At 45.1% G+C, this 23,227-nt stretch overlaps 1 protein-coding gene across 1 annotated transcript in view; it reads left to right on the top strand.

The window, feature by feature from the left end:
• Lmnb1 (lamin B1) overlaps positions 1-23,227 on the top strand; it is a 42,494-nt gene that overhangs the window by 6,233 nt on the left and 13,034 nt on the right. The window contains exons 2-5 of the mRNA XM_032885666.1: positions 14,599-14,755; positions 15,196-15,321; positions 16,773-16,943; positions 18,681-18,806. Of these exons, the coding sequence (XP_032741557.1) occupies positions 14,599-14,755; positions 15,196-15,321; positions 16,773-16,943; positions 18,681-18,806 (580 nt within the window). The remainder of the gene's footprint in view (positions 1-14,598; positions 14,756-15,195; positions 15,322-16,772; positions 16,944-18,680; positions 18,807-23,227) is intronic.

Raw genomic sequence — 23,227 nt, 5'->3', positions numbered from 1 at the left:
TTGATGCTGGCGACCTCAGACGGGCTTCTTTTGAATTCAGTACAACTCGGACAAGTCTTTAACACATAGGCCTTTGGCTGAACCTTTCAAGACCCTTCCTTGCAATGTTTGCAAAGGAAGATAGGAAGGAAGATCCTGTAGGGATGGATGGTTTGTGTAGATGCAGCTTAATGAAAGTATGTGTCTTTCCTCTCTGAAGTCCCTGGCTTGGTGTGTTCTTTGATTTGTTTAGCTGTTACCTCTGATAAGCCTACATTAAAGGTTTGTGTCATGCACACATGATCTGAGCCTCAGCTGTTGGCCGGTGACAGAGAATAGAGGGTAGATAACTTCATTGTTTCTAGGATTCAAAGATGGCTACCTACTACTAGTTTTCTTCTTGTGTACTTGCATGACAAAGATATTTGGGGACTTAGATATTTTTAGGGTTGATGAAGGCCTCAGCAAGTAAAAGGACTTGCTGCTCAAGTCTGGTCACCCTAGTTCAGCTCTGGAACCTATGGTAGGAGAGGACCAACTCCTTGACCTGTCTTCTGGCTTCCACACAAAGGCTGGCCCATGAGCATCTGCGAGCACATTCACAATGATAAAAATAGAAATTATACAAAAACGGAAATGAGAAACAGACACTAAGTAGAAGATAAAAATCACCCACCTGCCCCCTAGAATTAAGGACTGTGAGAACCTGGTACGGTGGCCCACACACATGTTAGTGATCCTGTGCTTCAGCAGAGAGGCAGGAGGGTCACTTAAGTTCAGGGATGGCCGGCCTGGTTGCAGAGTGAGCACTTGTCCCAGGAAGACAAAACCCAGCCTGTGAGATGGCTCAGCAGGTGAAGGGGGTCATTACTCAGTCTGATTCCCCAGGGCCATGGCAGGAGAGGCCAGACTCCAGCTGTCCTCTGACTTTACCTCACTCTTCCCTCCGCCCATAAAACATGCTAAAATGGGGAAAATGTTAGTTCTGAAGAATTGTGTTTGTCATTAATAAAAAAGGAGTTTATTATATAGGCAGGTAATTTTTTGTTATATACATTTTTATTGACATTTTTAATGGTAGTAAATGTGTTCAGTGCCATGAGTTAACACATTTTACAGCAATGACAGGAACTTGTATTGGCCCTGTCAAGTGCTAGGACCCAAAGAAGAAACTTTACTGACAGAGAAGAGAGTGCCAGTTTCTCAGGCCAGAGAGTGCCATGAACATCCAGGAGCCTTCTGGCAAACAGTATCCGGTTACTAGTAAATGTTGCGTAATTTGCTAGTTAAGCATTAGCCACTGGGTAAAGGCATGGCAGTTTCTGAATGTTTGGTCCTCGCAGTGGCTAAGTTTTGGAAGCTGACTGTAGTTCTTGGGATTCTTATGCTGTTTTTGATGGTGCGAACGGGGGCAGAAGCTTCCTGTCTACACTGGAATCAAAGTCTAATCATGTCGATTGTGCTTGAGCCTCAGGCACGGGGCTTTCAGCTAACCTGCTTGCTCAGTCTTTTAAAAACGTCCTGATTGTGTTGCTTTCGCTTCATTTGGATCTGTTGATAGAGAGAGAGCCAGGGGGCTTGTGCAGTTAGATGGACCTCTGCCCTAACAGCTCGTTCTGTGGATAAAGGGCAGTCTGGAGGGCCCGAGTCTCCTGTAATGCTGACGGTCACTTCCCCTCTTTTCTGTTCTGGTTGTCAGACACTGAACTGGAAGCTTTACCGATACCATCATGTAAGCGCTGTGATAACCTGCTGACGGATGACCCAGTGAGGCTCTGGGGTCACTCAGTGAATGAATGGTGGAGATGGAGCGGTGATTGCTCTAGTCTGCTCTGCTTTCTACAGACTGTCCAGTCAGAGCAGTGCTGATGTGTATGGCTTTTCGGGTGTTCTGATAGACAGGAAGCAGTCTCACAGAGCACTGACATTGATGTTTGGACTGGAAGTCTCCACAGGACTGGTGACTTAGGGTGGTAGGTGCTGCTCTTGGCAGTGGGACCAGCTGTCGTGGTGATAGTGTTCAAGGAGGTAATTTTGGATTTTGTCAGGAGGGTGCAGTAGTTTAGAGGGTGTTTGAAATGCTGAGGGTGTCACTTGCTAATAAGTAGGTGAAGATGGGGCCGGAGAGATGGCTCAGTGGTTGTTAGGAGGGAGTTTTTGCTCTTCCAGAGGACTCAGCTCTCCTCCTAGTGCCCACTCGGTGGCTTTCAAACCTGGTAACTCATGCTACGGGGAAATCCCACACCTAGCCTTCATAGGCACCCTCACTTTCTCTCTCTCTCTCTCTCTCTCTCTCTCTCACACACACACACACACACACACACACACACATACACACACACACACACGCTTTTAAGAACAAAATAAATCTTTTAAATATCTTAAAAATTTTTATGTGCATGGGTGTTTTGCCTGCATGGCTATGTCTGCACCACATACCAGAAGAGGATGTTGGAGCCCCAGGACCTAGAGGTATAGACTATAGGAGCTGCCATGTGGGTGCTGGGGACTGAAACAGGGTCCTTTGGAAGAGCAGCCAGTGCTCTTAACCACTGAGCCATTGCTCCATTCCCAAATAAAATATATATATTTTTTCTTAAGAAATGAGTGAGAGCTGCCTTCCCACGCAGTGAGTTAATAATTTAGAAGGAATTAATACCTCCCTGAATCTTTAATACCCATGACTGAGATGTGCTTCCATTCTGTATTCAGCACACACTGGGACAGACTATGTGTTAAGTCTTTGCAGCAGGTGGTGGGGACAGAGTAGGACACTGGCCCCATTATCGTGTTGCTCCCAGTCTGGAATGGGAGCAGAAAGCCAGTGTCTAAGTATTGTGATGTCAAGGAGTGAGTGCTGGGACAGCCGCTGCTTGGTGCTCTAAAGGAGTTCACTGTCACCAAGGCTCTTTAGGAGTAAATTGGACAGACGCCCTCAGGGAGGCACTGATGTCTAAGCTAGGTATTGGCTCCCAAGGAAGAGTTTCATTTCTCAATGGAAAAAATTAATGTGCAGCTTCCCTGAGCAGCAGGAATTCATGTAACTAGGTGTGTTAGTTACTAGGGGAAGGTTGGGGTGCCCCTTAGTCTGAGGGACCTCAGGAATCTTAAAGGAGTGACACAGATCTGGCTGGGGCACAGACATAAACAGACAAGGACGGCAGCGTAGTGCATAGGCAGGTGCTCACGGGCCGAGGATTTCAGGACGGAGAAGGGAGTGGTGTGAGACCCTGAGTGAGCGTGGGCTGGGAAGGAGCCTGGGTGGCCACTCTCATGTGTAGGCCATGCCAGCCGGAGCTGACTGGTGGCCAGGAGGCTCTTTTGAAGGATCCTGCTCTGGGTAGTCATGCGTTCCTGCTGTCTGGACTTCGGGGTGGAAATGTCAGCTTGCAGTGTAGAACTCTGAGATACTGGAGACGACGCTGAAGGTGGGAAAGACTCGGTGCATATGATCTGTAGTCAGAGAAAAGGAGTTGGTTAGGTTAATAGCCTAAAAAGTATCTGTTGTCCTTAGTGCCTGAGAGATGGTTTTTAGAGTAGGGAGAGCCTGGTGTGAGGTACAGTGGAGTGAAAGGCACCAGCTGCACTGAGGCTGTGAGGAGAGGTCGAGTTTGCTGTGCTGGGCTTGAGGCAGCACTTTGCATGCAGTGGGGCGGCTGGCCAAGTGTTGTGTAGGAGTGCGTGTGTCCGTGTGTACTCATGTCTGCATGACCAAAGAAAGACTTGGGGTGGTTTGAGACACTGGCTAGGCGGTGGCTAACAAGCTGTGTGCCCCACCTCCACGGCACTGTTAGAGGTGTGTGCTGTAATCTGAACTGCACACCAGCACTCTGACCTCGCCTGTGAGCCATGTCCGGCTCTCAGGAGGCTTGCATGTGTGTTTGTGCACGGTGCTTTCAGAGGCCAGAAGACGGGATCTTCAGCTTGTAGATGGTTGTTTTAGATGGTGTTTGTGGCTGCCATGCGGTTGCTGGCACTGAGCCTGAGGCCTCTGGAGAGGCAGCAAGCACACTTGGAGTGAGTGGTCTTGAGCAAGTGTTGCCTTCTAAGAAAGGCTCTTTCTCTGGACCGACCTCCTGCAGTGTGTCTCTCCCCCAGAGTTTGAGACTTGTCTTCTCAGACACATGCCTGCCCTGATGGCTTCTAAGGTGAAAGGCTTGCTCATTTTGGGTTTCCTTTGGATTTCTTTCACCTTTGTTAGTTTCCACTCAGCTCAGTTCAATGTTGATTGACTTGGGGACCCCTTCCCTGACTTCTGTCTCAGACTTTTGTGATGTGTGCCTTGTAAACAGGCCACCTGTGACCGTCCTGGTGTGCTGAGTGCAGTTCAAGGGCTTGTGACACCTTCGTTTCCCTTCTGGGCTTTATATCCTGAGCGAATTGCATTATTGACTGGCCGCTGTGCAGTGGTGTTGAGATTTCCCAGCATCCCTTCTACAGTTTTTAGATGTTGGTAGGTCCACTTAGATCATCAGATTTAGGTATTTAAAATATTCCTTGTGCTCTGTTGCTTGCCCAAGTGACTAGTAGATAGAGAAATGATTTTATTATATATTAGTGTATAGTTGGCTCTCTACACCCATAGGATTCAACTAAAAATACACAAAATTGCATTTATACTAAACATGTAAGGACTCCTACTCTAATTCACCAAATATAGCAGAACAACTGTTTCATGGGATTTGCATTGTCTTAAGTGTTACAGCTAATCTAGAGGTGATTGAAAGTGTAGCAGAGGGTATCGGTTATATGACATGTTTATATATCACCTACATAGTATAACTTTTTAAAAAATACTTATTTTATTTATATGAGTACACTGTAGCTGTCTTCAAACACACCAGAAGAGGGCATCAGATCCCATTACAGATGGTTGTGAGCCACCATGTGGTTGCTGGGAATTGAACTCAGGACCTCTGGAAGAGCAGTTGGGGCTCTTAACCACTGAGCCATCTCACTAGCCCATAGTATAACATTTTAAATTGTATCTATAACCTAGTATTTTGTAGAAGGAAGTTGCTGGTTTTGGTTATCTGTGTAAGAGGGGTCCCAGAACCAATTCTTTATTAATACCGAGGAGAGAAATATTCTGTGGTTCACTTTCAGTCTTAGTATTTTCCTTTGATTTTTTGGGATTGGCTTGTTTCCTGCTGGACTCTGCATGTGTCGGTGGACAAGTCACTCTACCTTAGTGACCTTGCAGCTCTGAGCGCCAGCACGCTGTGCTCTCTGCGTTGTCAGTGGAGACCCTACTCCTGGGGATTGTGTTCAGAAGATTGAGATTCTTCTGGGAATTTGGTGTATTGTATGTTTTATTTGGTATATTGTGTGTTCACTAGTTTTCCTCATGAGGAACACCATGGCTGATGTCCTTTTCCCGTCACAGTATTGAAAATGGTCAGTAACACCAGAGTAAACTCATGTTATCGTGAAACTTGAGCCTATTATGAAATCAGATTATTTGGTTTTAGGAAAGCAGATGTGTTTTTTTGGGAACCTGGTTGAGTCTCCAGAGTGCAGGATTATCGATTGGCCTGAAGGTTATTTTTTAGGCACTTTAAAGTCTTAAATCCAAGTTTATTTTTTCTGCGAGTGTGGACCATGTGTAGATAATCATGGGAAGTGGATTCTGAGCTCTGATTGTGAGCGAGCCCCCAGAACTCGCTCTGCGATGTAGTGTAGTGAATAGGGCAGTGTTGTGGAGGGCAGCTGTCTCCCTGCAGCTGTTCCCAGCCTCCCTCCCGGGGATCAGGACAGGAACAGGCTGCCAGGGCAGCTTGGTTTGCTTGCTTCTCTAGGCAGGATGGCCCTGTTTCCAGCAGTTTTGTGCTGCTGGGCCTAGTGGTGCACAGCTTTAATCTCAGCATTTAGGGGCAGGAGGCGATTTCTGAGTTCAAGGCCAGCCAGGGCTATGCAGAGAAACCCTGCAAAACAACAATGAAAAGTACTTGTTTTGTGGTGACTAGGAATAATGGTTTTCTATAGAATGATTTGTATTATGGCTACCAAGTGAAAAATTAAGTGATTACCTTTTATCCCTCAGAATTGTTCTGAGTAAGAATGGTCTTATAATAATCTTATTTCTCACTTAGTTGGCGAACTTGGCCATGTTACTGAATACACAGTTTTTGACCCTGGCCACATTGATGCATGTACAGCATTTTAAAGCTTAGGCAGATTCGTGTACATTTAGTTTGTAGAAAATGCCTGCTCTTGCAAAGGTCCTGAGTTCAATTCCCAGCAACCACAAGAGCGAGTGGCTCACGACCATCAGACAGTGGAGTCTGATACCCTCTTCTGGCATGCAGATGCACATGCAGACAGAGCACTCATACATTAATTATAGTAAATCTTAAAAAAAATTAGCACTATACTTTTTTCTTAGGTGTAGCTGTTCTGCCAACCCAGGCACCTATGACTTATAGTTCTTTCATTGCTTATTCTTTTGTAGTTGTTTTTGAGATGTGGTTTATATGCAGCTGTAGCAGTACCTGGACTTGCTTTGTACAATAGGCAGACCTTTTTAACCTGTGGCAGTCTGGAGGCAGCCTGAATCCCCCCTCCCCCGGCCCCCCAACTTAAGGTCTTAAGCTGCTCTTGAACTTGCCACCCTCCTGCCTCATTCTTTTGAATATTATTAATGGTGTGTGTGTGTGTGTGTGTGTGTGTGTGTGCGCGCGTGCGCGCGCGCGCCCGCCCGCCCGCCCACCCACCCGCGCGCGCTAATTTGCATGCACGTGGAAACCAGAGGTTTCCAACATCCTAACTCAGAAGTTGTCCCTGACTGAGACAGAGTTTCACCGGGTTCTGAGGCTAGTTGATGTGTGAGCCCCAAGGATCTTGTTCCCAGTACAAGTTAGAAGTAACTAACTAGCTCCTTAATGTAATTTTTTACACATTACCTTTTCATACATAAAAAAATCAAATAACACAAAAAGTGCTTAGGAAAAGAAAAATCAAGACACTTGTAAAAGAATGATGGGCCCCAACCCAAGCCTTTTCCAGATCCTCACTAAAGGTGAGTGTCGATTCTTTGTCTACAGCTGCACTTCGTGATTAGAAATTGTTTGTTCTTTGAGGTGCTACTGGTCAAACTAGAAATTTCTCTTGGATGATCATTTCTGTCAGGTGTTCTACAGCACGAGAAAGAGTTAATAGAGAGGTAATCATTTCTAACACCCAACTAAAACTGTTCTGTAATGAGCTTCTAATTAGGTTCATTTAAGTGGGGCAGGAAGGAATTCACTACACACACACACACACACACACACACACACACACACACTCACTCACACACTCACACCTATGAATGCCACTCATTCCCCGTGCTTATTATGATTTAAGTATTTGTTCCTAGAGTTTGGCCTACTGTTTTTGTTTCATACAAACTCTTAGTTCTCCTTTTAATTGGTCTAATTTTTTCGTGTGTTTATTGTTAAGGTTGGGTATGGCTAAGTATGCTTGTGATCCCAGATTTTAGGAGACAGAGGCAGGAGAATGAATTAAAAGCCAGACACACACACACACACACACACACACACACACACACACACACACCAGCACTTATGAGGAAGGGGCAGGTGAATCTCTGGAGTTCAAGGCTAGCATGGTCTACAGAGCGAGTTCCAGGACAAACAGGGATATACAGAAAAACCCTCTCTCAAAAACAAAACAAGACATACATGCATGCATACATACATACATACATACATACAGTCAGTCAGTCAGTCAGTCAGTCAGTCAGTCAGTCAGTCAGTCAAGAAACCAAAGAGGAACATGTTTACTGACAGGATAGGCTTACTAGTTCATTTTCAGATGCTATGATTGTCTTGGATGGTTTTCTGAAGAGCTTCATGGAGATTTTCTTCCTTTTTTTTTTTTTTTTTAAATTTATTTTATTAATATGAGTACACTGTAGCTGTCTTCAGATACACCAGAAGAGGGCATCGGATTCCATTACAGATGGTTGTGAGCCACCATGTGGTTGCTGGGAATTGAACTCAGGACCTCTGGAAGAGCAGTCAGTGCTCTTAACCGCTGAGTCATTTCTTCAGCCCTATTTTCTTCTTTTTTGTGGGTGGGCACAGTTTGTTGTTCTGGCCAGCCTGGGATTCATTTGCTACTTGAATGGCTTCTGTCTCCTGGTGCTAGGATTAAAGATGTGTGCCACCATGCCCAGCTCCACTGAGCATTTATTTTGAGTAGTGCTGTAATTTTGTTTTAATAAACTGGTCTAGAGTAGACTATACCTAGGGAATGGAGGGTGTGGAGACGGTGGTGATGCACCCTGTTTCATACGCCCTGTTTCAGAGCCCAGTGCATCTGGTGCTAAATGGTGATCTGAAACCAACTTAAGGCTAAACTGCTCGTCACACGCCCTGGCACACCCACAAGTACAGAGGTCAATGTGCCTTGCTGTAGAGGTAGCATCTGTAGAGTGGCAGTTGGCTGCTCCCTTTAGAGTGGCCCTATGGTAGCATCCATGTTTTCAGTGTTAACGTTGTGGACCGGGAAGGAGGAGAGGAGCCATGAGTGAACACACAGAGCAGGGGGTTTGAAAGTACTGAGTAACTACTTGTACTTAGTTTTTAGTCTTTCAGTCCCTGGGGAGTGGGTGTGTCCCCAGGCGGTGCTAGTTGTGTTAGGAAAGGACAACTACACCCTGCCACTGTGGAATATGATGGACAATCGCCAGCTGATTATTTTTTTTATAATCATGTTAGATGTGTTTAATTGCTTAATGTTTATGGTAAAATTCAAGCTTTCTTGGAAGGATAGCTAACTTGGGGGTAGAAATTCTTTATCAGGATAGAGGGCCAACTACATTTTATAAACTGCCTACCTCTTGGATGCAGTTGGAGTTTTGGTTCTTGTGTGTAGTGTCTGAAGGGATATTTTATGACTTGTTTTCAGTAGTGTGCATATTTGTAGCATTAGATTCATGTGCTGAATTTAATTGAAAACTTGGAGTTAGAAGTAGTTGAGTTAGGCCTTTCAATAGCAAGTCTGCAGTGGAGGAAGAGTCCACGAGAAATGTTGTGTAGCGCCTTGATTGCTGCTTTTAGTAAGTAACGTTGGATTCCTGTCTCTTCTTTGACAGTATCAGATGCCACATTGCTTAAGTGATACAATGTGTTCAGAATTCCAGCCTGCACCTTCTGTACTTTGACTGCGTGCTGATAAATAACACTTGGACTGTCCTTGCCATGTTTTGTGAAAAATAAGAAAACAATTAGAAACCTGTGACAAGATTATGCTCAGATTGTTAACTTACTGACAGAGTGGCCTCCTATGCCCCTGGCATTGGCCACCAGTGTGACGTAAAACTCACTGGGTAACATTATCTGGAAATGCGTGTAATCTTAAGAATGTTTTCGTGATTCATCAACATTGGCAGGATGAGAGGGAGGAGATTTGAGAACGTGAATCTCAGAGGTGATAAAATTATTACAGCCTTTTCCTTAAGCCATTTTCTGCAGGGTGAAGGGCCAGGGCGAGGCTTTGGGGAGGTGTTGTTTTGATACTCTACTTGCACTCTGGGCTCTGCGTGACAGGCACGCACTCTTACTGAATGCCCCACAGCCAGACCATTGCCATCTTCAGGTTCGCTGTATAGAAAATTCGGGAATAATAAAAGAGGTCTTGCCCTTCTTTGGGTCTTGAATCTTTTGAGGGAGCCAAGCATCCCACATAGGGATCTGTGTCGTCAGTGTAACATCCGTGCGCTTCATGTCTGGAGGTGGCTGTGGGCTCTCCTCTCTTTCTCAGCGGCTGGCTGGAGGCATCCACATCTGTCCTGTTAATGTTGGGACTGAAGGGAGAGAGGCGAAAGATGCTTGAGTACAGAACGCTTGCTTGGAGTTGGAAGGTACTTGGGATAAAGGACAGCTCGGGAATGTGTGCCACTAGCTCCCCGTGAAGGCACCCCACAAATCCATTTCATTCTCTTGCTGACACCAGGCAGCTGCATTCGTAAGCAACGCCCACTCCACAGCATCCTCGCCTAACTTGCTGCTCACCCTTGACAACGCTCAGTTACGTTGGACATTGGCTCTAATGCTTTGATTCAGTCTGGAATCTGTGTGTCCAAATGCTAAAGGTCCTTGTCCCCAGTTGGTTTTTGGTCGATCAATAAAGATGCCAGCAGCCAATGACTGGGGCAAAGGGAGACCCTTAGAGTTACACAGGAGGGAGGAGGAGACAGGATCTCCATGGATGGATGTAGGAACTGCAGGAGCTAAAGCCAGTCAGGCGAGTGAGATTTTGGGTAAGTGCCCACTGGCCACTTCCCTGATTGGTTTAGGGTAGAAGGGGAAGGTTTAGGAGTGCCTAGCCTTTGAACCAGCCAAGGCATTTTACAAATAAGCTAATGTGTGTTTTGTGTCTCATTCATGGGTCCAACGATTTTGTGGACGGGTAGCTGGAAGTGCAACACACAGGGAGCACAAAGCAGTGTAGCAAAACCTCACTGCTACACAGTTAAATGACTGTCACCAATTTTAGGGACTGACTGAGGGAGGCCCTTTCTGTGTATAAGTCATGTAGCTATGGATATCTAAGTTAGGTGACTGCTGCAGGAGCCAGGAGCCCTCCTGAGGTGCAGTACAGTGCCTGTTGTCGTACTTTAGAGAAGGCCATGCTGGCTTGTAAGGCAGATCTTGACTGATTCTCAGAGTAAGTTTGGTCTTGTGTCTGGGCAGGGGCTGGGGAGGGTCCAACACTTCACTTTTTTTCTTAATTTTATTATATGTATATGGTGTTTGCCTGCTTGTGTGTCAGTATACCATTTTGTGCAGTGCCCTCGGAGGCCAGAAAATGGTGTTAGATCCCCTGGAACTGGAGTTACTTAATATGAGCTACCCTGTGGGCATTGGGAATAGAACCTAGGCCCTCTGGAGAAGCAGCCAGAGAGAGCTCTTAACCTGAGTCACATGAAGACAGTAAAGGGCCTTTTGGTGAGGCCTTGTACTTCTGGAATGATAAAATCGTAAGCCTCAGTTCCTGTGGAGTCACTTGGGTTTCATAGGTCTATCTGGATGTTGGGTTTTACTAATCATATTAAGCCTTCTCATAACGTATTAGCTCCAGTTCATGGTGTGTGTGTGTGTGTGTGTGTGTGTGTGTGTGTGTGTGTGTGTGTGTGTGTGTTTTGTGTGTGTGTGTACTATAGTAGTTGTGAACGGGAATAGGTTTTCAAAGTACATACTGAGGCATGCATGCATGCACACATACATACATACATACATACATACATACATACATACAATATCCAAGAAAAAAAAGAAATACTGTCTGTGTAGTCACATGTCAATGCATTGATGTGTGCATTTTTCCCTCCTAGAGTGGAGCCTGTGAAATGACTACTATTACTTTCTTTGGGGAGTTAACTTCTCCAAAGAAATAATTTTCTTTTTCTTTCTTTGTCATATAACTTTTTATTGTATTTTTTTATTTACATTTCAAATGTTATCCTCTTTCCCGGTTTCCTGTTCATAAACCCCCATCCCATCCCCCCTCCTTCTTCTATGGGGTGTTTCCCCACACAACTGCCCACCCCTCATAATTTTCTAATGTACAAATTACAAAAGTCTGTCAGTTGAGTTTCTCTGGAAAGGGCTATTTATAGGTCTTTTATACACTCTTAGTAAAAGGGCCAAGTGTTTAAAATAAGAGCTCACCGCCCCCCCCCCCCACTTGGGTGCAAACTTACAAACTTAACTTTTTGTGCAAATGTAAGCATGTTTCTAGCCGGGCAGTGTGGTGCACACCTTTAACCCCAGGACTCAAGAGGCAGAGGGAGGTGGATCTTTAATCTGAAGTCAGCCTGATGTACAGTGAGTTCCAGACAGCGGGGGAAACCCTGGCTTGTCAAACCCTCTCTTGAACCCCCATTCTCATCTGCCCAAGAAGAGCATGTTTCTAGTTTCTGATTTGCTTGCCTAGTTTGTAGATCCTGTGATTCATCCTTTCAGCCCTTGTTAGAGCACTTCTGGACAGACTATTCTTGATAGGTTACCGTGCTTTAAGAACTTGACCTTAAGAGACAGACACCATCAGCATCTCCTTCATTCTCTTTCTTTTTTTTTTTTTAAGTATTTTTTTTTTTAAGATTTATTTATTTTATGTATATGAGCACACTGTAGCTGTCTTCAGACACACCAGAAGAGGGCATCAGATCTCATTACAGATGGTTGTGAGCCACCATGTGGTTGCTGGGAATTGAACTCAGGACCTCTGGAAGAGCAGTCAGTGCTCTTAACCACTGAGCCACCTCTCCAGCCCCTTCATTCTCTTTCATGTATGTCTTGGTTTTGGTTTTGGTGAAGGAAATGACTAAGTCGTGTAAACTGCTGCACAGTGTTTCCTGTATTCCACAGTGTTTCCTGTATTCCACAGTGTTGCCTGTATTCCACAGTGTTTCCTGAATTCCACAGTGTTGCCTGTATTCCACAGTGTTGCCTGTATTCCACAGTGTTGCCTCTTACACTTAGTGTGACAAGGAGTTCTGAGCTCTGCATGTATCACTCTTGCATCAACACAATGGGTGCTGCATACATGATACCATGTAGAAAGAAAGAACATGGTCATTTTATAGCCTGCTCATGGCCCCCACAGAATCCCCACGGTGTGCTCTAATGTATACACTAGTCAATGCTGTAGTAGTTTTTGTAATGAATTTGTGTCATTAGCTTTTGTAAGTTCTGTGTATATAAAATGTATATAGATTTTTTTAAGATTTGTTTTCTATGAATGAGCATTTTGCTTACATGTATGACAGTTTACCAGTTTTATGTTTGGTGCCCCGCAGAGGTCAGAAGAGGGATTTACTGAACTGCAGTTAACAGAGTTAGGGAATTACTCTGTGGGTGTGTGGGATGCTAGGAATAAAATCTGGATCCTCTGCAAAAGCAACAAATGTTCCATTCCTGAGCCATCTCCAACTTCTAAATATGATTTTTTTTTTTTAAGTTTACGGGCTGGAAACATATCTTAGCTGGTAGAGTGCTTGGCTTGCATGTGTAAAACCTTAGGTCTGGTTCTCAGAACACAGTAAAGCTGGGTGTCCCTATGTGCCTGTAATTCTAGCACTTGGAGATGAAGGTGGGCAGATCTGACTTCAAGGTTGTCCTTGGCTACATAGCTGATTCCAGGCTGTACGAGTTACATGGAGCTTTTCTCAAAAAGAGTCATTTTTCTTTGACTCTAGGTGTGTGTGATATGTATTCAGCTTGGCCATTTTATGGTGGGATAAGATTGTGGCTCTTTCACAAGTTTCTGCATGGGATTTCTGTAGAGTCCCAGGGCTCGAAAGTTTGTTTGGCTGTGATTGACCAGGATTGGATTCTTTTTTTAAAGGAAAGGTGTGTGTCTGTGTGTGTTTATGTGAGTGTGTGCATTCCTGCCTGTTTGCCTGTCTGTCTGTGTCTGAGACTGTATGGACATGTGCACGTGTGAGTTTGTGTGTATCCGTCTGAGGATGTGTATGAGTGTGTGCATATGTGATGTAGGTGTCCACAGGGTTCAGAAGAGGGAGTCAGATCTTGGAGCAGGAGCCACGTGTGTCTGGGATTCTGATTCTAGACCTCGTAATGGAGTAGAAAATGAACTGAACCATCTTTCCAGCCCACATAGAAGACTTTTGTTTTAAGTCAGAATTTAAAACAGCAGTTTTGTCCCTTCTAGACTAGTTTTCAGCTAAAGCCTGCCATCTTGTGGCCCTAAAAATACAGGACTCAGGACAAAAGATTCTGTTGAGATTATGTCTGCTATACCACAGAGAGTAAGGAGTCCTCTCCTTAAATTACTAAATTACCATTGGGTCAATGTCCCTAACATTAGCAATACTCTAGTTTTAATTAAGAGCAAGTATTCAGAATCTTGATATTGTGAAGGCTGTCCTGTAGAGTTAATGATAAAGTTTTATTTAAATTACAGACATATCTTTTAAAATGTAATTGTCTACATATTATTCCCTGAGTTTGGTGGCACATACTTTTTATTCTCCTAGTACCTGGAGGAGTCCTAGAATCTCTGAGTTTGACACCAGCCCGATTCACAGAGAGAGTTCCAATTAGTTAGGGCTACATAGTGCTATTCCTCCACCTCTTTAAATGGATTAATTCTATATAGTAATGAATATTACTTTTCCAACATAGAAGCCCCATGTAATTAGGGAAATTTCAGCTCGCCTCATATGGTAGAAATAGGTGCTGGCAAGCTTCTTGGCACTGGTTAGCGGATGCTGATATCAAGCGATCTTATGTGAGTCAGTGCTATGCTGACATCTGTGTCTGCACCCTGCGTTTGTGTCTAGGGCTTATGGGGGCTGGGAGAAGGTGTCTGATCTCATGGAACTGAAGTCAACAGATGACCACCATGTGGGTCCTCAGTAAGAGCAGCCAGTGCTTTTAACCCTGAGCCATCTCTCTAGTCCCCAGAGCCTGGGCCTTAGCAGTTTCTTTGTCCCACAGTCATTAGTTAACCCCATGATATGGGGAAATTTCATCTGCCCAGACCCTTGATCTGATGCTCTTGGGCTCTCCTGAGGTTCAGTGTTGAAGCTGCTTGGTTTCTCCCCTAAGCGGGCAGGGTTGTGATTGTGTTCTTCTGATGTTACAGTTATGCTAAGAAGGAATCTGATCTCAGTGGAGCCCAGATCAAGCTTCGAGAGTATGAGGCCGCGCTAAACTCTAAGGATGCAGCACTGGCTACTGCCCTTGGGGACAAAAAGAGTTTAGAGGGAGACTTGGAGGATCTGAAAGACCAGATTGCCCAGGTAAGATTCTACCCTGATCTCTCTGTTTGACTAGTTGGCAGTTGTAAGTCATGAACTGTGGATTTTTTTCTTTTTTAAATTGACTAATTAACTACCCCTCACCATCTTGTCTGGGCTTTGTAGATCTCCCTGCTTTCCTGGGCACACCCTCCTGCTTTCAAAGCCTGTTTCTTTCTTACACCAGACACAAAGTGGGAGAGAGGTCATCGCACACTGGAAACATGCAAGTGGTTAGCTCAGGTGTGGTTTGGATTTTGAGACATTAAGGATTGACTTTGTCATTCACTATGTTTATTGGTGATATGTGATGCCCTGGGGTAGAACCAGCAAGTGACCAGGAAGTTAAAATGAGATAATCCTGTTAATGCAGAGGAACCCTAATGTCTTACATTATTACTAAAGCATTGCCATGTAATCTTTACCGTTCTTTTTCTTCATAGCTGGAAGCATCCCTATCTGCTGCCAAAAAGCAGTTGGCAGATGAGACTTTGCTTAAAGTGGATCTGGAGAACCGTTGTCAGAGCCTTACTGAGGACTTGGAGTTCCGTAAAAATATGTATGAAGAGGTAACTGCAGAAATAGTTTGTTTGTTGTTTTGTTTTTTGTTTTTGTTTTTCCCTCAGACAGGATTTCTCTGTGTAAGCCTGGCCGTCCTGGAACTCCCTCTGTTGACCAGGCTGGCCTCAAACTCAGATTTGCTTGCCCCTAAAGGTGTGTGCTGTGCCATCACTGCGTGGCAGAGGAAACACAGACTGGGCATGACGGCCGTATCTGGAATCCTAGCGTAGGGAAATTAGGATTTCAGGGTCATCCTTCCATGCAGTTAGTTACCTCAAAAAACCATGGGCTGCTGAGATGTCTTATCAGATAAAGGCATGTAGTGTTGAGCCCAACAATCTGAGTTTGACCCTAAGCCCACACTGTGGAAGGAAAATCTACCCCTGCAGATTGGCCTCTGACCTCTGTGGGTGTGGGTCATTTGTGTGTGACAAAGTCTCCTACACAGAAGACAAAAACAAACATAAGTATTAACTTTTTGCCATTAGGAAAGGTAGCTACATATAGAGATAGTAGGGTTTGGGGATAGAAGATGCCTTACAGATAACTGTACAAGGTAGGTTTTCCCTTTTAATGGCTAAGAGAACAATGAAGAAATATGCAGGAGAAATACAGTTAGTACTAGGCATTAGGTAGGGATACAGTATCCACCTAACCGGTGAGGTCTTGGGGTCAATCCCGGCACTGCACAGATACACAAACTCTGAGCTATAGCGCCCCCTTGTGGCTTCCTTAATTATTCACTCTCAAGAAAATAAGTTCATAGTGACAGCTAAAATGAACAATTTTTATTAGTGGCCTTATGTACCTAGCCACAAATTGTCCCAGGTTTTGTGTGTGTGTGAGCGCGCACGCATACTTGGTATTTTGAGACAGGGTTTGTCTGGGTAATAGACCTAGACTCACTGTTTACCAGGCTGTCCTTGAATTCAGCGATCCACCTGCTGCCGCTTCCCAAGTGCTGGGATTAAGGGCATGTATCACCACTGCCTGGCAGGACATTTCTTAAACAGTGAAGGATCACAAGGGTTACTGGTGTTCATTCGTCGAGAGACATTGCTATGGATAAGATCAAGGTGTCTGTAGGGATTGCCAGTGAAGCAATTTAGAGACACAGACTGTTTGGTGTTTGGTGTTTAGTGTGGGGTATTGTTTAAGCATCCACAGCTGCATGGAGCTTTAGAAAATTGTCAGGCCCTTTCTTGGTGTCAGAGAATGAAATAGCTGTACCCCTGAGAAGAGCTGGGGGTTCCTGGGACTTGAGGTCCTGTCACTATGCCATCAGTCACACTCCACATCTTCTGCTTGAAAACTAAAAGGCAGTGTAATCATGGATCTGTTCTTCGTCAGGATGGGCACAGAGGATGGCGTAGGAGCCATGAGGTGGCCCTGAGTTACTCAGGCTGCTGCTAGTGCGGCCTGTGTAAGCACCTTGGCTCACTGTTTTTCCTCCCTGCAGGAGATCAATGAGACAAGAAGGAAGCATGAGACGCGCCTGGTGGAGGTGGACTCCGGGCGTCAGATTGAGTATGAGTACAAGCTGGCTCAAGCCCTGCACGAGATGAGAGAGCAGCACGACGCGCAGGTGAGGCTGTACAAGGAAGAGCTGGAGCAGACCTACCACGCCAAGGTGAGCTTGCCATGGGCTTGTGTGCACACTCACTCAGTACCTCAGCTATACCAGACCTGAGCGCCTGTTCGTTTTGTTCTAGATTTTTCTTCTCAGCTTTACTTTAGGTGTTTTGTCTGCATGTGCATTTGCATTCCAGAAGAGGGCATGGGATTCCATGAAACTACAGTTACAGATGGTTGTGAGGGGCTGTGGGTGCTGCACAGTGAACCTGGGTCCTGGAAGAATGGCCAGTACTTTGTCATTGCTGGGCTATCTCTCCAGCCCCGGCTTCATTTTAAAAAACCAGAACAAGGGGCTAGAGAGATGATGGCTTAGCAGTTAAGAGCACTGGCTGCTCTTCTAGCTAGGGGTTATGAATTTAATTCCCAGCACCCATAACTCCCTAATTGTAGTCATGTGGGATCTAGTGGATCCCCCACCCCCGCATCCATGTGGTACACAGATATATTTGCAAGCAAAATATCCATACACATAAAATAGTGAATGAAAAAATTTTTAAAAAACTTTAGAAAGTTAAAAAAATAATTTTCTTTAGGAATAAAATAAAATGAATATTTTTATTTATTTTTTTGGTTCTTTTTTTCGGAGCTGGGGACCGAACCCAGGGCCTTGTGCTTCCTAGGCACTGAGCTAAAACCCAACCCCATGAATATTTTAAATGTAGCATTTTTAAATGCTCCTAGGAGGAGCTGAAAACAAGGTCACTCAAATGTTATCAGCCGTAAGGTTTATGCCTGTGTCAGTGGTCTCCCATGTCATAGCTGACACACGTTCCTCTCCAGGTACGTTGGGCAGCTCTCCACACACTGCTGCTGTTTTTGACTTCCCTACAGCTGGGTCGGTAGAATGTCACTCCCTGTGGGTGGCTTTTGCTTTATAGCGGGGCCAAGTGGAAAATCTAACAGTGTTCTCTTCAGAGGTGTGGAATCGTTCCACTTACATGAACAGATCTCACAGTACATCTTGGTTTTGTTTGCAGATGACTTTTCCTTACATGTTAAATGTTATCTGACTGAATAAGTTACTAGTTGGAGGCAGTGCTAGAAAACTGAAGTTATTGAAAATAGTTTCCATTGCTTGGACTTACGCTGTTCATGTGGGGTGTTAGTCATGTAATGAGGTGGCTATGGGCATTGCATACAAGAGGCCAGACCAAGAGTTCCTGCAGCCACCCACACTTGCTGGGTGCTGCCATTAAACTGTGACTGGGAAGAACTGAAATAACTCTCTCTTGTTTCTGTTTCATTTGCTCGCTCTCTGTCTGTCTGTCTGTCTGTCTGTCTGTCTCACAGACCACACACCCCATTGAGAGATGAGATGTGGGTCTTGTCTTATGAGGCCTGCTTTTGCTTCTGAAAGGGAGCATCTCTGCTTACAGAGCTGGTTTGGAATATTGAAGGCTTCCTTTGCAGATAGATCTGCAGTCAAGTTTCTATATACAGCATCTTTGTGAGTGCCACCCCAGACAGTAAATGCTTAGTGGATGAAATACTGAAAAACGAACTGAGTTAATGACCTAGATATACAGGAGTTGTTTAAGCTCCTAGTTTCAGAAGTGAGTCTGAAGAGACGGTGTGCGGTGATGCACGTCAGCAAAGCAGCCGTGCTTTCCTGTTTCGTCAGCCCTTACCAGAAGGAAGGGCTTGGGCTTGAAAGGTCTTGGGGAGTCCTGCTTCCTCATTTCTTGGTTCCAGCTGACTAGGTAAGACTGACTGTGGCTTGCTGTCCTCACAGCTTGAGAATGCCAGGCTGTCATCGGAGATGAACACTTCCACTGTCAACAGTGCCAGGGAGGAATTGATGGAGAGCCGGATGAGGATCGAGAGCCTTTCCTCTCAGCTTTCTAACCTGCAGAAAGAGGTAAGTAGGCAGGCATCTTCCTCAGAGCAGAATTGGGGTGTCACTGGAAGGCTGGCCACCTGTGTCAGTGCAGTCTAGTCTCCTTTGTCCCCCATGAGATGTATTCCCTCCTGGTTTCTCTTTTATATAGTCCTTTTCTAGATTATTTTCATCGCATAAATACCGTGTGGCTTTGTGGTGGTACACACCAGTAATCCCAGCATCTGAGAGGCAGAGATACAAAGATTGCTGCAAAGTCAGGGCCGCCAGGGCTACATAGTGAGGTGCTGCTTTAGACTCTCCCCTCCCCAAAACACCTGTGTACGTTTGTACGTCAGCAAACCAGCCATGTTTTTCCTGTTTCCCAACAGTAAGTTAGGGTTTGAGGAAGAGCCCATCAGCCTAGTCGGCTATCCCTGGTGCTGACTCTGTCCCGGTCTGTCTCGTGTCTGCAGTACAGCTCCTGCTCATTTTTTTTTTTTTTTTCCCTTTTCTTTTTTTCGGAGCTGGGGACCGAACCCAGGGCCTTGTGCTTGCTAGGCAAGCGCTCTACCACTGAGCTAAATCCCCAACCCCTCCTGCTCATTTTTTTTTGATCATACTTGGAAACCAAGAATATACTCAAATTGTGAGTGGCGAAGTGCTTTCTTCCAAATTCTCCTTGTAATTGAAATACTTAATGGTTATGCATTTCTATATTCACTAATAGTCACTGGCCTCGTTGACTTCCTGCTGTATCTCAGTGACCGTGTACCGACTGCTGCCTGCTGTGGTGGCGTGTGGAGTCGGCCTGGAGTCAAGTCGGTTCCTTCTGGATAGAGTGACGCGTGTGTGCATGGGTCCAGCATTGCCCCTGTCTTTAGTTACGCAGGAGCCTATGTTCTCCCGAGGGGAGAAAATCCTGTTCAAACTTTATTATATCATTTTATTAAGCAGGTTTTTTTCCCCGTTTCTTTTTTGTTATTTTATTTTTAGTAAGATCTTTTTAGGGACAATATCACTTATTATGGGGTTTAGAAATCAAAGCAGAAAATGAGTCACATAAACTAGTGTGATAAATCAGTTAATAGAGATTTTACATTGTTGCCTTGGGTGTTTATTACTTGTGTGATAAAACTTTAAATTATTTTAGAATTAGTTTGTTCTGCTAGTATTCTGAAGTTTCATGTAACAATAGACTATCCACTTTATTTAGACCACAGACCAAGGTGAGTTTAATTACTTGCCTAGAGGCTTCAGAGTGACAAAGGGCTTCTATCTTCCTTCCCGACACTACCTTTATATATAATCACTGAGAATCTTATATCTAATCACTGAAAATCATCTTTGGGAATTTGTTCTCTGGTGCACCATCTGTCCTAGTCCTCTTGGGCTGCTATAACAAAACGTTACAAACTACTTCCCCCAAACCTCCTCCCGCACCCCTCTCCCCTCAGCTTAGCCCATGGTTGCTCACCAAGCGCTTCACTGACTGAGCTAGAGACTGAATGGTGAGCCCCCATCTTCACATCCGTGGATGGTGCTCTTTTCTCGTCCTTGGATGGCGCTCTCTGTCTTCCTGTGGTAGGAGAGGAAATGCAGTCAACTACCCAGGGCCTGTTTCATGAAAGTACTAATTGTGATTCGGAGGGCTCAGCTGAAGGACCCTCTCTGCTGTGTTGGGGTGGGATTTTTAGCATGTGGAGCTGGAGGAACATGAACTGGTGTGCTCGCTCCTACAAACGGGCCTTTCTGTTCCTGCACTGAGTTGATGCCATCCATGCTCTCTGTGAGACAGAGCTCACTTTCCCCTGTCTTGTTTGTGTGACTGTTGCTTCTTTTGAGGCTGATCTTTGTTTTACTGCCAAGGAGGCCGAGACTTAACAGCAGTGTGGGCTGGGACTTAGAGGTCAGGTCTGGGCCCTCTGACCTCAGACACCCAGTCTTTTGTTTTTCTGCTGTTCTTTTTCTGTTCCCTTCAGATGTTTTCATCAGACTGTTGTCCTTGGGCTTTCTAGGAGACAAACACCTGCTTCTGTTAGCGTGGTCTTAATTTATTAGGGCAGAGGGAATCTTCCTCTACTCATGCCTGATAGGTTGAATGTTGAAGAATAGATAAGCACACATACGTACTTGCTTCACCCCGTTTTAGTGTAGTCCTTAAACTTGCTGGATAACCTCGGCAGGCTTAAGACTTTCCCAATCCTCCTGCCTCACACTCTCAAGTCCTGCAAGGGGTTACAGGTGTGTGCCGCTGTGTCCAACCTGACAAAAGGCCTTGGTGAATGTTTCCAGTCTTAGAGAAGAGAAGAGAAAGAGAGCGTGTGTGTACTCTTTCCCTGCTGTGTGACTGAGGGTGGTTGAGTCACAGTAGCGTCATCATGTTGGTGTTGGGCCACAAGAGCTTCCTTCTGCCAGTGTGACCTGTGCTTCTGACAGTCTTACAGAAAGACCGAAGCAGCCTTTCAAGAAATATTTTAGGAAGAGAAGTACAGAGATGCTGGAAGGATTGCTTGGGCACTAGGGATGTCTTGCCGTACTTGGGATGTGTTTGGCCCAAGTCTGCGTGCCATGCCAACAGCACCAGAGAGTCTGTGTCTAGCACCGTGTGGAGCTGTTACTGCGTCTGCATCATAATGACTCAGTATCACTGCATGAGTTAGAAGTAAAGCCCGGGGCTGGTGGGATGGCTCCACGGGGTTAAGAACACTTAGTTCTCTCTTAGAACTCACGGATGAGTCAAAAACCATCTATGACCTCAACTCCAGCGAATCTGACACTCTTCCTCTAACCTGTGAGGCTGTTAGGCACTCATGTCACTTGGTACACATACATACGTGCAGGCAAAACTCTCAGATCCATACAAATAAATAGGTCTTAAGAAATAAAGCGATCAGATGATGTTAGGCATAGAGCTGTAGTGCTGAGGCAGGACCTCGGAGGTAGCACAGTTCCATCCTTCCTTTGTGCTGGGTACTGGCTTAGGCTCTCTGGCTGTTGGGAGTGAATGCACGGCAGGTCTGGAAAGCCCATGGGTCTGACCTCATAGTCTTTACATTTCTACACAGGTACAACTGGATTCTTATGTAAAACGAACATTTTCATCTAAAATAATGAAACAACTCATAATAGCTTAAGAAGGTTTTCATTCCTGGGTTGATCTTTGTTCTTAATTCTGTATTATCAAAAGCTGTATACAATAGAGACATTTCTGGGCTGGAGAGATGGCTCAGTGGTTAAGAGACTAAATGCTCTTCCAGAGGTCCTGAGTTCAATTCCCAGCAACCACACAGTGGCTCACAACCATCTGTAATGGGATCTGATGCCCTCTTCTGGTGTGGCTGAGGATGGCTATAGTGTGCTCATATAAAAATAAATAAATAATTTTTTTAAAAAAATGGAAACATTTCCATATGTTGCCTCAGTGCTTACCTCTAAGTCTTGAGTAGTTTATGGCTTGTTGATGTATGCACACTTGTGTGTGCACATATGTGGGCATGTGTACCGAGGCACACGTTGGGGGGAGAGGATGACTTGTGTCAGGTCACTGTCTCCTCCTTCCTTGTGGCTTCTGCTGACTGCTTCGGTTGTCAGGTTTGCAGCAAGCACCATCTACCCCTGAGCCACCTCTTCAGCCAGCTCTGACTTCCCGCTTGTTCGTGGCTCATTCTGTCCTCTGCCCCCCACTGGAAGATAAGTGAAGACAGGTGTCTTAGAAAGGACATAGAAGTAAGCAGAGTGTGTCTGCAGAGTCCCGGGTGTGTGCGGCTTAGGTTTCTGAGGCTGTAGCATAGTTCTCACTATTTTATTGTGTCTGCACCAGCTGGGGTGTGAGAGGTCAGAGGACTACGTTCCCTCCTTTCACCATGTGGGTTCCAGGGATGGAACTCTGGTTGTCAGGCTTGGTGGCAAGTGGCCATCACTGAAGGAGCTAGTCACTGGCCCTGTACTGGTCTAATTTTAATTCATAGTAAAATAGGAACAAGACAGTTCTCTGCCTCACCTGGTTTGCCTGTTGGTAACTTTTTGTATTACCATGGGACATTGTTCAGACTCAGAAACAGGCAGTAGCATACTGCTGTTAACTAGACCGTAGTCTGTCTGGGATATACCCTAACCTAACCCAGTGAGCTACAAGGTTTTGAAGTGAACTTCGTGATGTGATTTTTCTCTTTGTATTCCAAATACAGCTTCTTTATTTCTGGTAATATTTTTATACATCTCTCTGTAGCACATGTGCTCTGTGTGCTAACCAAACAGGAGATGATGGGGCCATCCTAATGAGACTGGTGTATCCAACATGGCAGCCAGAAACCCCTTTCTTCTGTTTTTAGAAAGTGCCCTAGCAGCTTTTTAGAGAGCATTCTCACACACACTTTTATGCTCCCCTCGCGGAGGGATATGCTGGCATTCTGTAGTTAATTGCTACTTTTGAGAGAGAACCTTGTAGGAAAGCCAGACTT

The sequence above is a fragment of the Rattus rattus genome, chromosome 15 (genome assembly GCF_011064425.1).
Source record: "Rattus rattus isolate New Zealand chromosome 15, Rrattus_CSIRO_v1, whole genome shotgun sequence".
NCBI classification, from domain to species: Eukaryota; Metazoa; Chordata; class Mammalia; order Rodentia; family Muridae; genus Rattus; species Rattus rattus.
This window is presented reverse-complemented; position numbering and strand designations above follow the sequence as displayed.